The following is a 14,196-nucleotide window of genomic DNA, read 5'->3' on the forward strand; positions in this document are numbered from 1 at the left end:
GCTGAACCTAAGTGGAGGTTGTTTTGTGTGATTTTAAAACAATCATTATAATGGAATTTAAGATAAAGTGAATTGAACTGTGAAAATTACAAATCAAGTTATCATTACACAAACAATTTACTGAGTTATTGCATTTTAAGATCATCTTTCATAACCTCTAGTGCTATTGTCTCTTTTGGAGTAGCTACTGACAACGTGTCTGAGAACAGAGTCAAGCTCACACTTTTTTAACTGAAACAGTATGTGGAAAAGGTTGCATTCGGTCTGTATTTCTCTAAGTTAATTGTAGTCATATTTTAACAACATGGTTCTCTTCATTCTTCCTTTGCTGAAAACCACACAACAACAAAATAACTTGGGGAATTATTAACAAAGCAATTCATGTTTGATCAAAGAATTTAAGTCATTCTAAAGTTCCAGTGTAATAAATCATGTTCCTGGTCACAAACATTGTCTTGCACAGAGGTTTTTTCTACAGTTATTGGCACAGAAACTGCTTCTGAGTGACAGAATCAATACCCCTTCAGATAAATGTTAGATCATGTATGGAATAGGAATGTGTGAGGATGGGAGAGGTTATTTGTTTTTACTTTTGCTCACTTGCTTTTGTTCTAGAGTTTTTATTTCCAGTTGAGTTTATGTTCTTAATCAAAATCCAGCAAATTCAATCAAGCTATATGCTTAGCTTTCACTATACATAATCTGCATTCTTGTTCCTCTGAATAATCAGTCTTATTTTACCTGAATTTTGGTATGCTTAATTGTAATCTTCACATAATCCTGGAGATCCTGAATGGTTATGTTTCCAATACTGCATGCCACCACAAAACTGGTCAAATTGGCAGGATTTTCTGCATCCTTTGAAAGAGTCATAAAAATATAATAAATGCTTACACAGCACATAACATAAAAGCCAGAGTACACAGTTTTATTTTTGCAGCATGCCAGAATAAACAAGTTGTCAGCATTTCTACACTTTTGATCATGCAATGTAAGAACATTATGTTTATAAAATCAAATTATGGGTTTGTCTCATGGAAGTTTCCTTGTTTTCCTTATCGTCATAAACATATATAGGCACAACTATTGAGAGAGGTTAAGAGGCATAAATTCCCCTTTTAATCCTTATGTCTGATGCCAACAAAATTATAAACCAAACAATGTAGCAGATAACAACCCATGATATGATTAGCTCATTTTCCTAGACAAGAATGAACTAGCTTGCTTTCTTATTGTTGATGCTATCGTTTTTAGTAGATGTAAAGTTTCTGGAGAATAACCTGTTCTCTGTGTATAGTTGCTAAATCATCCTTCATCTTACAAGGAATGACTAAGAAGTAGTAAACAAATTCAGAGCAATTTTTTGTACTGTAGAACATAATATTTTCTACAAGGCTTCATTTGATGGGAATTTAAATTGAAGACTGATGTTGTCACTGAGCAATCCCATTTCTAACCTGCAGTGAAAAAGCATCAGGTTAGGAATTTTTCCAAAAGAGAAGTTTTCCTTGGAAACTGATGATGTACTAAAATGGAAGTGCTTTGGAAATATTATTTTCTTTTGATGAGCTTCCATTGAAACCTGCATAGTTACATGTCTAGCTGGTGTTATGGGAAGTTGGGAAGCTTCGTCACTGCCTGTGGCAGATCTTAGGTCAAATGACGTCTGTCGCCACTCACTTTCCCTTCAAATATTTGGGCTGCCAAACTCCTGTCCCCATCCCAAATTCCTTCAGTCCAGAGGTTTTGTTAGCCTGACAAGATGTCAGGTATCAGCACTGGTTTCATGAGATTCCACCGCTCATGAGAAACACAATAGCTTCGGTTATTAAGTGCACATTATCCTGAGAAGAATATTCCATTTCTTAAAAACCACATCCAAGAGTTTTCAAACACAGTATTTCAGACTATACTGGAGCTTTGTGACACAATTTCCTAAAAACTTAAAAACAGCAGAGGATTGAAAATGCGGTTTTCTAGATAGTTCTTGAGCATTCAAACAAGAGAAAACCGCTTGACTACAACCTAAATTTCAACATCTGACAAAGTCTAGGAAAGCCTTTGGACAGATTTCTATGGGCTTCAGGGAATTCTGTCTCTAGCAGATAACAAAAACTAGAGATATGCATCATATAGTCTCTTTAGGGAAGGCTATTTAATATATTCTTACTTGATCTCAGAAAAGAACAGAAATAATGTATGCATTAAAGTAAAATACAGATAACTGCTTATTTAGCTCTAAGGCTGTGCTCAGCTGAAGTTAGGGGTAAGCTTTTAGCCAATAAAATATAGAAGTACAAAGGAAAGCAATGTTGAGTCTAGCATCAATGATAAAAATCTGGTCTAGTCTTAACAATCATTACAATTCACATATTTATCGTATTTACACATTCTTTTCATGGACTCCGAACTTATGAGGATGATAATTCCAACATAGCTTTAGACAGGTAAACAGAGATGTCTAGAACTGAAGTAGCCATTCTAGCATATCTTAACATAGTGAATGAAAGGAAACTGGCACATCCAGGGCATAATCCACCTTACCTATTCTATGCATCTAGGTCAAATATGGGTTCCCCAAAAACAAGTGTCCATTTTAGAAGCTTTAGGGTATCCTGGCCTGTCTCCAGCTGCTACTGCAGAAGATCACACATCTCTGACAGGTTCATTATCACGTCTGCCAGTCGGTAGCACTTTTGTGCCTTGGTGTGCCTCAAACTGCACTATGCTTCTTTGTCTGGGGAACTGATGCTTATTGTGTCATTCCTCAACAGTGTCCATTCTTTTGCACCGACTGGCTTTGAGGACAACTTATGGACAACAGTTCAAGAATAGGTATGTACATTGAACACACCTTCCTTTGGTGAAATGAATCCCACTCTGAATAGCTAACATCAGTTTTTCATATAGTCTTTCAAGTATTGTAACCATCAGGTTTTAATGAATGACAAATTAAAACTTACTAGCATTCTCTCAGTTGCAATTAAAAAAACCCCTCCAGTGCTGTACAGTATGATGTTTCATTGTTATGTTAAATTCTTACAAGAAATACAGCTAATAGCTTTGGGACTTTTTTAATTTGCAATTGGAATACGTATGTTTATGAAATACTTTCATACTAATGGATAGTTATTGGGTTTGAGATTGTATGTGGATCAATTTATTATTAGGCTTTATTTTTAGCCTTTTTTTTTAAGACTTACTTTATTTTTAGACTTACTAAAATGTGAGTTTTACACTTTTTAAATTAAATGTGTTGACCATATCACCCACCAATAATTTGAAAAAACACCAAAAAAAGGAAGGAATTTTAGTTGCAAATTTAGATGCAGATTTTATTTTTTTGCTTTCCAATGACTTATTAAGTATGCATTAGAAACACATTCTAGCACCATTAAAGGACACATTCTGACTGTATATGATTTAATGCCACTATGACAAGTCTACATCTGTATTCTTCTGTTTTCCTTATTAAGTGTATCCATCTTTGTTTTCTCAAAAGTGAGCTTAAAATGAATACTATTTTAAATAGTTAAAGATACTTCAGGGTGTATTTCAGAAGGCAACTGAGGGTCATGGGTATTTTCTTGCCTAGATTATCTGAAGAATCTGGATACACTGCCAATAAAAACAATAATATAGGGACAATACAATACTACCGAGTTCTGCGGATGCACAGGAGCTAAAGGTCACTTGAAATACTAATGGGAAAACAAACTCAAGTCTTCTGAGGCTCAGTCTACAGTTCACTATGAAACAATGTTTTCTTCTTAATTAACTCCTTTTTTTTTTTTTAATAGGTGTGTTTTCGGTTGGGTTTTTTTGGTCCAAGCTGTGAACTCTTCCTAAATTTTTTGGCACCCACCACTCAGGAACTATTTATAATTACCATGTGATGGGACCCAAAGGAGAAGAAGTCAAATCTACCTGAGTCTCCTTGGTTTTCAGGTACAAGTATTGTTATCCTTATTGCATATTAAAATATGGTATGCTTATGAGAACACACATATGAAAGGAAGAATAGCATGTGTAGAAACAAATGTTCTCTAGCTGATGATCATCAGCCCAGAGTTTCCAATTGAATATAAGTAGTCATCTGAATATGAGTGTCAACCAACTCAGAAGATGCCCTATAAGATTCCTTGCTACTTTACTCTGATTAAAAGCAGCTGAGATACACTTTTGAATAGATTACCCTGAGAAAAAGTTTCTCTCACATGTGACAGGAATTTGGAGTCAAATCACTGACTTGAATTCAACTTGGACACTTCAACTATTTTGTCACTCTGAACATAACACTGTCTCTAGCGCCTACATTTGCTCTCACCTTCCTATTCCTATAACTCATGAGATGCTGTGAAATGATTACACTACAGAAAACTTTCTGCAGCTGGCTTTGACTCATCCTAACTGAAATGACTTTAAACAAATTAAAGTTTACCTGAAAAAGACCATTTTTATTGAAGAAAGTAAACTGAGCCCTGGATATAACTTCAAACTCATCTTGACTTAAATTCTTCAGTAAACTTGGTGGCAGAACAACAGAAGCGAAGCCATTTGTCTGATCCTTGTCAAAATCTATCTGTTAAATAAAAACAACAGAAGAACATGTTCAAACAAAGAACTCAAACCATACATTATCCACAACTGGGTTCACACCCTTACACTAAGATATCTAAACATGGGACTAGAACAAATCAGCACTAATATGACTTGTACCTGTGTAAGAGTTGGTGCAATAAATACATTTTTAAAAGGTCTAGAGAGGTTTTCCTACCCTTCCAGCATGAGATCAACACAAAAAAGGTATTAGATAAAAGAAACAAACCAACAAACTCCTCCTCTGCTATAAAGATGATTTGGGAATAATAAGATGGCAATCATGGCAGTCATAACAATATTCAGTAACTTTCAAGATACCTTCCTCATACCAAACAATGTTAAGAACTGAAAAATATGTTTTGAATCCTTCTTTCTTAAATTGTATTATCTGGCTTGATCTGCACATCCGAATTAATTCTCTATGAGCTTTTCTAGTTTCTCTGTTACAAAGGGAGATTTAAAAAGAATGATTAGTGCTATGTAGCACTATATTTATCTGTATTTATTGTGATATGTAGTACAAAAAAAGACACTTTCTGCCATCAATATAAGCTTAATCTATGCTGGCAACATGTCAGACAGCTGAAAGCCCTCTATGGCACAGGGATGTAACAAGCGGGCAGGATATAAATGAGGATGCAAACGTGCATTTCATTAGCTAGCAGGCAGCAATTCTATGACTGCATGCTTTCCCACCATGGCATACTCAATGTGTGCCACCCTACCCATCAAAGGAAGAGGAGCAAACCATCTCACTGTGTCTCTATAGCAAAAATGTTTCAGAATTTCACTGAGAGATAAGGAAACTCACACTTCTGAACTCTCCAGAGGCAACTTAGTCATCTGTTTATGCCTCTCATGATCAGTTTTATGACTCTAAAAGCACCATTAGCTAATAAAAGCCATAGGCTACTGATAGATTTATTTAACTTTTAAATTTTCACTGATTTACTGAGAATAACAAGCACCCTTAAAAATCAGTAAGAAGTGGTTCATAAGATATAATTTCACCTTGACAGGGTGAAATACAGTTGAATAAAAGGTTTTGAAAGGAGAATTCTGCCACATTAAACAGAAAGTATGTATATGATAAAGATGTCCTATTAAGCACTGTCTGCAAAAAGAATGGAAGAGGCTTCTATAAAGAAATATGGATATATTACAGGAACAATTTAATAATATGAATCACCAAAGGCTAACTTAGTCAAAGGTTTGGCAAGAAACATAAAGACACAGGGAACTGAAATAGAATCTTTCCAAATTGCCATGGATACATTTCCTTGATATCTACTTTAAGAAAAAAAAAAAAAAAGAAATAAAATCTGGAAACATTCTGACATACAGCTTGAAGAGTTTAATGCTCCCTGATGAGCCTGGGCTAGATCATCACATCACTGGTGAAAAACCTGGGCTTTCACAAGGGAATCTCCCTCCAGCAGGGATTGCAAGTATCTTTCCTGATAGGCATGGAAAATATAAATGGTGACCACAGCTGCTGCAGACTTTTCTGGCAGGAAGGATGTTAAGAATTCTCATTCAGCTGTTGGAAATGTGAAAGTCTGAGAACAAACTTATGTTCCAATAGGAATATTATAAATAATTTGATGGAGCTTGGATTTTATGATTGTTTAGACAGTGGTGTTATAAATGATTCCAGGGCAAGAAAATTCCTGGATGTCCTCAAGCCACAGATGGTAATTCTTACTATACATGCGAATATCCCAAACCTGGCCTCACAATTTTTCCTTTCCTCTTTCCATAAATACATGATGAAATCTGGAGGAGAAATGTTCCTTTGATAACAAAGAAAAATCAGCTATTGAGCTTCATTAATAAGAAAGTTAAGCAAAAGCAGATTTACAATCGCAACAAATTTCTAATAAAATTGATTCAAAGACATTTTAGCCAAAATATCTGTGAATATAAATATGTGACAACTCACTTAAACTAAATCCATTTGTATCTATTTAAACCAGCATTTGAGTTTTGATCCAAAGTCTATATACAAAGCAAGTAAAAGGCCTGCAGTCTATTATATTGCTAGTACTTTTTCTAGCACTGCCTTCATTACTGTTTTTTATTTTTACAGTACACAGTACTTTATAAAATGATCAGACATTTATTAGGATTGTTGTCTTGCCAATTTGCAGTAGAAATTAATTTGGTTCCATAAGATGCCTATAGTCTAGTGATTAGTTTTTAACCATTTTCATAATGCCATGTTTTGTTTGAATTCAGTTTTGGTTCCTCTGGCCCAAATGACAGTAGGTTTTTAAATTTTTTCTGCTTAATCTTTTCTGTGTGTTTCTATAAGTAAGAGTCACTGTATTTGAATGGTTAGGCTTCCAGGAGACTACATTTCCTCTGTCGTAGACTTCTTACATAACTGTGAAAAAAATACATTGCACTATGCTTTTAAAAAGCATTTAGGTGCCATAACAGGCAGATAGGTATATAGTGAAATTTAAGTAAGTCTTGGCACCTCGTTGCTATGCTACTGATTTCAACAGAACCTTTGGAAAATCGCAATTGGTACTAATGTGCATCTCAAATGCTGTTTTTCATAGGTTTTAGATCTCTGAGCTTTTCTATTTGTGAAAAAAAGGAAGAAAAATATTTTTGAGGTGATGACAACTATCTTAACTATAGCAGCCTGTCTAGATACTGTAGCACTGGAGACCATTCTACATTTTGAGTGTTTCTTTTATTTTTTTATGTCTAGGCTGGTCAAGCTCCATGTTAATGTCTTGAAATGCCTCAGACATCCCAGATGGCACAAGAGTTTCAACCTACACGTGGACAACTGGATCAGCCTCAAGTCTCTGTTAGCAGTAGGTGTTTAAACTATACTGGAATGTTGAAGCCTATTATATCTGCAGAAATCTATATGTATATACCTACGTTTAGGTGTCTTATTCTAAAGCTTAAATGCCTCAGTGGAGTTGTTAGCTAATGTACAATGGGTAATACGGCAGACTGTTAAAGATTACTTTCCCTTTTTAGTAGTTAAAAAAAACCCACAAACAAAAAAAACCCATCAAACCCAAAAAAACCTAAAATGGATAAAGTCTGTTGTGGATTTTTAAGCAAATTACTTTTCATGACTTCATTACTTTTCATAAACATGTGAGTTTATCTGGGTTTCCTGTCACTCTAGGAAATACTACATTAATCTGTTTGGATGATTGCAGGAAAAAGGAAATACAAAATAGGGAGAGAACTGGGAGTTGTAAGTGGTTTTATAGGAAACACTGTAAACACACTTGGAACAACACGGTCAAATACAACTGCTTCTTCTGTACCTGGAAATCAGATGCATTATTCTGTGGACTGACACTGAAAGAACCACCTCTGAATGAAGTTGAGTTTATAGAAGACACTCCAAGTGCAAGGTTTCGTGTTGAGATACTCATGGATGGTCCAGTGAACTGGATCTTTAAAGCCAAGGCATCAATAGTTTTTAGAGCTCTAAAAACAGAAACAAAATTATTCTAAAAACTGAATACAGAAAAAAAAATACTATGCTCTGTATGTTCTCCACGTTTAAGATGATCCTCTTATTATTGACTATGTTTCTTTTACTCATCTGTGTATTCATAAGGAGACTGTCAGGCTGTACATTTATGCAACTATTTTGATTGACAGAAACTATCTGACTACATATCACTGGTTCTGAAACAATTTTCCAACAATACTTAGATCTATGCTGTGCCATGTATCAGAAGACTTCGTTTCCATTCAAATACTTTATCTTTGTCATGCACATTCATTTTAGTACAAGAAGAAATATTTGTATATCTAATTAGGAAAATTCTTTTTGATGAAAATTAGAAAAGCTTGATTTTCATACTGCAATTGTTTGTCTACATATACATAAGGATGAATCCTTCCAACCTTGCAGGTTGCTCTCAAAAACTTGTCTTAAATGCAGAAATACTTACTCTGAAGATGATGCTGCCAGTACACTGTCTGAACTGGTTAGAATATTGGAAAAAATTGTCACCACAGTAGAACCCAGAGATTCATCAATTTCTTCATCATTCACAATTTTTTTGAGCTTTTGCACAACATCATTTACTTTGTCTGAGGTTAGCTGCTGCCCTTCACCAGTGAGATTCAGAAGCTGATTAGCTATATCAGCTGCATTTTCTGTAAGCATACATGTAAAACGAAGTAAAAATAAAAAATAATGCATATCAATTCTGAATTAAATCAGAAATACAAACTTTTATCCTCATTGTTGAAAGTTAGAGCATGTTCTGCCGTACTTGTAATGAACACAGGATTTTATCATTTTATCAAATTTGTAATTTTATGAAAAAGTATATAGAACCTGCTGATTATTATATACTGTCTTCATTGGCTGTGTCTTTCTTTTCCTTAATTTGATCTGAGTTTGTAAATCAGAACTACTATTGAAAGGGCTGATTGGAAGAAAAAAAAATAGGGGAAGTAAGGAATAAGAAGCATTTTTCTCCTTATGCTATCCCTTCTTTTTCACTGGGAAAACCAGTTTCACTTTTGAAGTAAAACATGCATCCAAAGTCAGCATTATGGACAAAGTATTGACTCTTTTAAGCTTTGGGGAGAAAGTCTGACCCCATTGCAAATGTCTCAGTTCCTCCAGAGGATTGCACTCCTGCTCAGAGAGTTGACAAGCACAACACATGAGCACATTTAATGAGAAGAGTCTTCCTGGTAAGAAAAGTTTGATAGTGTGTCCAATGGCAAAACATTAGTGTAAATCACAAGTTAAGCTGTAAATTTGGTGTCACATGGATAGAAAACTAATGTAAATACTAACATTTTATAATATCAAAATATCTGAGATTTGTTGGAATTTGCAAATAAGATTCTAGAAGAAGATCAGCCTTCTTTAGTCTGCAACTGGCTGTGGTTTTTTAATGTGTTTTATAATACAACTTTTGGTACATTTACTATGGAATGTTTACTTTATATCAAACAATGTTTTCATATAGCCTGACTGCAAGTACTCAATCAACTAATTAAAGTAGCCAGGCTCCCTAGGACCCCCCTATCAGTGGAGAGAGAAAAAGAGGCTTCTCCAGAAAGCAGTTCAGAACAGGAGCTTACTGTAGGTGCTCTGAATTACTTATGAGAGTATCATCTTCTTCACTAGTTCTGGCACTAAAAAAGGCACCATAAAATTGTTGTCTATTTATTTTATTACTCCTTTAAGGCCAGAATGACATAAAGGGGTATTTTGCACACTGAGAATAAATCTGAAAATGTCTGATCGTAAGCCCAGTGAATAGAGTGAGAGTCTTTCCACTGGCACTTACAGGCATTGGAAACAGTTAAAAATTTGTCTGAACCTGAATATCAAATTGAGGCAAGCTACCACCATCTCTATTCTTGCTTAAATTACCTGAAGAGTTTGATTTATTTAATTAACTGGTATTCAGAGCTTTTCATGGGTGGGCTGAATTAAACTTGGTGCACTTCCCCAGAGTTTAAATATTTACTTTGCACTGATTTTTCAGAAAGATTTTAAACAACTTAGCATAAAGAAGGAAGATATTCTTCCTTAATATAACTTCCTATATAGAAAGCAGTAGCCAAAGTCTACAAAACTATTCCTTTAGCCAAAGACCAACACCAATATACACACCTGTGCAATTTCTAAGATCAGGCTGGCCCCAGTATGATGTATAATTCTGCAGACCCAAATAGCTAAAGAGGAAAAATGACAAAATTCACATGAAATACAATAGCAAAATTATGTAAATTATGATTCTTTTGTAGGTGTCAAAGTGGTCCATTCTTCTCAAGTCACAGTTTTCTTAGCAATATGGCCCCTAGTGAAATGAAATATATATGCTACACAGTGGAAATATATGATCAATTAAGTGCTGAGAGAAACCTTAGTTCTTTTGGACAAATTCCCAGTTGGTTCCTATACTGATTTGATAAACTGCATCAGTAGAAATTCTGGCCTTGTATTTCAGGAAAGACCCAAATGTTGACACAAACTATCATGCCCCTATTATGGCCTAATCAGATGCTGTTTCTGTAATTTCCCTTTGATATAAACAGCTTTGACCAAATCAATAGCAAGCCATACTACCTCTCAGAAGAACAAGCACAGGACCTACGTGGAGATATAAGCTTATGCCACCCATGAAAACTAGGGCAGGTCATCATCAGACTCAAGTCCAACATACAGGGCACATATAAAGATTTTTTTTTTCAAAATGCTTTTTAAAAAAAGCCTTACAACAGTAAAATACCTAGATATGGCTCCAAAATTAAACACGCTTTAACATGGCATGGCAAGGCAAAGACATGATGGATAATGGGAAGAAGTTATCCTTTCACTTTGCACATGATAGAATAAAGTTACTCCTCAGTTCATCATCTTTATTATAATGCACACTAGTAGGTAAACTTCTACTGTGGGATGCATAGGACTAGAAGAGACCATTAGAAGAGCTTCCTCTTCTCTCAAAACACATCCCACCAGTGCTCCATATTGGCAAAAACTAATGGAGGCAGAGGCAAGTAAAGCACAGTATAGCACAGTGCAAAACACAGCAACTTTTTATGAGAAGTGCTGTACACAGACAATCAGTGGTATTGTGTAGGCCACAAATGAACAATAAAGATAATACTGCCAGAGGCCTTAATTTTCAATAATTCTGAGGCTCTGACACAAAAAGCAATTTGACTTCTGCACTACTCACTCTACAACAAAAGTCGGTCATTCAGAATCCAGGAGTTCTTGTACAAGATTAAGAGGCTGAGGAAGTGAATTAGTTAAATATAATGCTGGTCGATTTCCTGTTTGGCACAGAACCTCAAAGCTGATTCATATCTGTGTTGCCATATTGTTTTCAAAAAGTAAAAGATCTGGTCTTCTCAGAACATGTTTCAAATGCAATGTGGGCGGATAAGACTACTGTATTGCATTTAGTGGTGATCACTCTAAATACTGAAGAAATTAATTAATATTGCATCATCATGGCCATGTTCAAGGCACTCAAATGAGATCAAAGCCATATTGTTTTGGTTATATATCAAAGGAAGTAATAATATTCCTATTTTATAAATGGGAAATACAGATACAGATACAGTAATCTTTTGTAGATGTTCACAGAGAAAGCCTAAATTAGGGAAAATTTATCCTAAACCAAAAAACCCACAATTTTAAATCTTTAAGTATAAGATTATCCCCACCTTCACTTATGATTGACTAGTGGCAAAATGCTTGTTTCACATAAATTCTTCTACTTTCCCTTAATGAGATGAGAGGTTCTGGATTAAACCAAATACACATCTCATCTTCACAGAATTTTGTTGAGAATTTCCTATACAAGTTAGATAGCAAATGTGAAACTTTGGTTTCAGTAACATAAACATCATGACTTGAAGAAAGCAGTTTCATTCTGTAAGAAGGTGCTATTTTTAAAGTCACTTTGAACATGTATTAATTTTGGGCATCCGTATGCTCTCCAGAAGTGACAGATGAGCTTTTTTTTCCTTGCCAGTGAAGTGCATACTCTTACTTCACACATATAATCTCTCACACTACAGAAATCATCTTCCTGAAATACAATACCAGCCAATGGCAATCATTATGGAAGATGCAGTTTAACTATATAACCAGCATTTGATCCTCTCAGCGTCTCAGATATTTGAACACCTACCAGGTTCTTGATGCAGTCTGAACTGAGCTCCCGTGGCAAAATGTGAAGTTGGTCACAGTTGGTCTGGTATCTGGCCAAAAATAGTTTGGAGGGTTTTCTTCAGCTAAACATTTTTCTGTAAAAATAAACGTATATCATTGTTAATGATAATTTTCTTCATCTAATCATCTTCCATTTCTTGTCCCCTGCTCATCAACCAGTTTACAGCACAAAGCTGTCTTTAAATTAAATGTTTGGTTGTTATCTATAGAGTAGTGGCAATGGAAAGTTGCACAGCAGAGGACAACATATACTGAATGGAAAAGATGAGAGCTAAAAGGAGTTTGATTAAGCGCAGCAGCTGGCAGGAGCAAAAACAACAGGGTTGAGGAGTGGGCATGAGAGGCCTTGGAGAACTAAAATGTCTTGTTATGGCTCTGGCTGTAAATTGTGCTTCTTTATCCTCAAACTATCAGAGGAGCTGTCAGGAACTGTCCCATCCTCTTTGCATCAGACGGCAAAACACTTGACTAAAGCAATCTGGACAACTGAGTTTGTGTTAAAAGACATATCTTGAGCACAGAGATTAGTGGAACAATGAGGCTTAAAGGGACAATTTAAAATCTGAAACTGTCATATCATTTGGAAATGTAAGATTGTTTTAACACAGAAGATGCTTATTTATGGGCAAGCAAACAAAATCTGTTGTGTAACAAAGCCAAAATGTACTCACCCACTGGATCAACATCCACAGTATGAAGCTTATAACCTCCTTCCATGGTCCCATTATTATTTATGAGCTTCTGTCGGATCTCTTCCTCTTCTAAATTGATGTTGTTGGTAGAATTATAAACCAGAAGAGCCAAAACTTCAAAACTGCAAGGAAAATTACCCGAGTGTTTGAGTCAGAACAGCAGAGGCCAAATGTGTGGAAATAAAAATATTTGACAAATTCTAGTTTTCTGAATATGAAGCAGTGTCACCAAGACAATGCTGCTCATTATCTGTAAATTATTATTTTTGTATGTACAGGGCCATGACAAGAAAGTATGGTTGGGAAATTTCATCCTCTAGCTACCATTAAAGAAGCACCTCATCAAAAGAGAAATGTTTTCAGAAGATTTTCATTATTTTAAGATATTTTAAAATGAGAGCATAAAGTTGTGAGCTGTGACTTCTAAATGGGCCCTAATTAAATTTAAAAATCTGTTTGCTGATGGCTTAGAAACTTAAGAGCTGCTTCATCCCACTTTACAAAACTTGTCAGGATGGGACAAGTCACTCTCCAGAGGGTCTATCTCTTCACTGACTACAGAGGAAGACTAGAAGATTAAAAAAGAACAGATGCCTAACGTTTCAATGTCTAAATTTTGATGGAGTGAAAAACACCCTAACACGCTTCCGAAACTTTTAGTCCTAGTTAGGAAAGTCTAGCTGCTCAGATGAGTAATTCACGTTTGAGCAGTAATAGCAGTTTTGTACTGTAGCCCACTGCTACTTTCTTGGGCATAAGAAGTAGTTCAAAGTGCCTAAGTCTCTTTCCTGTGAGAGAAATAAAACAGTCCCCACCCTTGTCCAAAAACATAGCTTTTCTGGCAGGGAAATAATGAACAGAAAAGCAGTTCTAGTAGGACACAGAAAAGAAGCCCGGAGTGGAAGGCTCAAAAATTTCCTCCTGGGACATAGAAAACACATGTTGGAGAAGAGAATATGTTGGTACCCAAGAGCATTGCTTGGCTCTGTCCAGTAGGAGGTGACGCCACTGAAACATGGAACATTGGATCTCCACAGGAGCCAAAATGTGGAAAAAAGGAAAAAGCAAGTCTGGGTTGTCTTCATCTTAGCCTTGCCCTTGGACACCCAGCAGCCTGAATAAAGATAGCCCTTCGTGATGTGTGTAAGCAGTTCCTGGCAGCCTGGGAAGCGGCAGCACTGCCAGCACACATGC

The 14,196-nt window shown here is 35.6% G+C and overlaps 1 protein-coding gene across 1 annotated transcript in view; it reads right to left on the bottom strand.

Moving 5' to 3' along the window:
- The window catches only part of GPR126 (G protein-coupled receptor 126), a gene marked incomplete at its 5' end in the record, with an annotated part of 33,861 nt that extends 20,737 nt beyond the window's left edge, over positions 1–13,124 (bottom strand). Inside the window, 7 exons of the mRNA XM_010193165.1 lie at positions 742–858; positions 4,442–4,582; positions 7,905–8,070; positions 8,544–8,751; positions 10,235–10,296; positions 12,270–12,384; positions 12,982–13,124. Of these exons, the coding sequence (XP_010191467.1) occupies positions 742–858; positions 4,442–4,582; positions 7,905–8,070; positions 8,544–8,751; positions 10,235–10,296; positions 12,270–12,384; positions 12,982–13,124 (952 nt within the window). The remainder of the gene's footprint in view (positions 1–741; positions 859–4,441; positions 4,583–7,904; positions 8,071–8,543; positions 8,752–10,234; positions 10,297–12,269; positions 12,385–12,981) is intronic.
- Between the last annotated feature and the right edge of the window lie 1,072 nt (positions 13,125–14,196).

This window comes from Mesitornis unicolor, unplaced genomic scaffold (genome assembly GCF_000695765.1).
Source record: "Mesitornis unicolor isolate BGI_N332 unplaced genomic scaffold, ASM69576v1 scaffold55119, whole genome shotgun sequence".
Lineage (NCBI taxonomy): Eukaryota > Metazoa > Chordata > Aves > Mesitornithiformes > Mesitornithidae > Mesitornis > Mesitornis unicolor.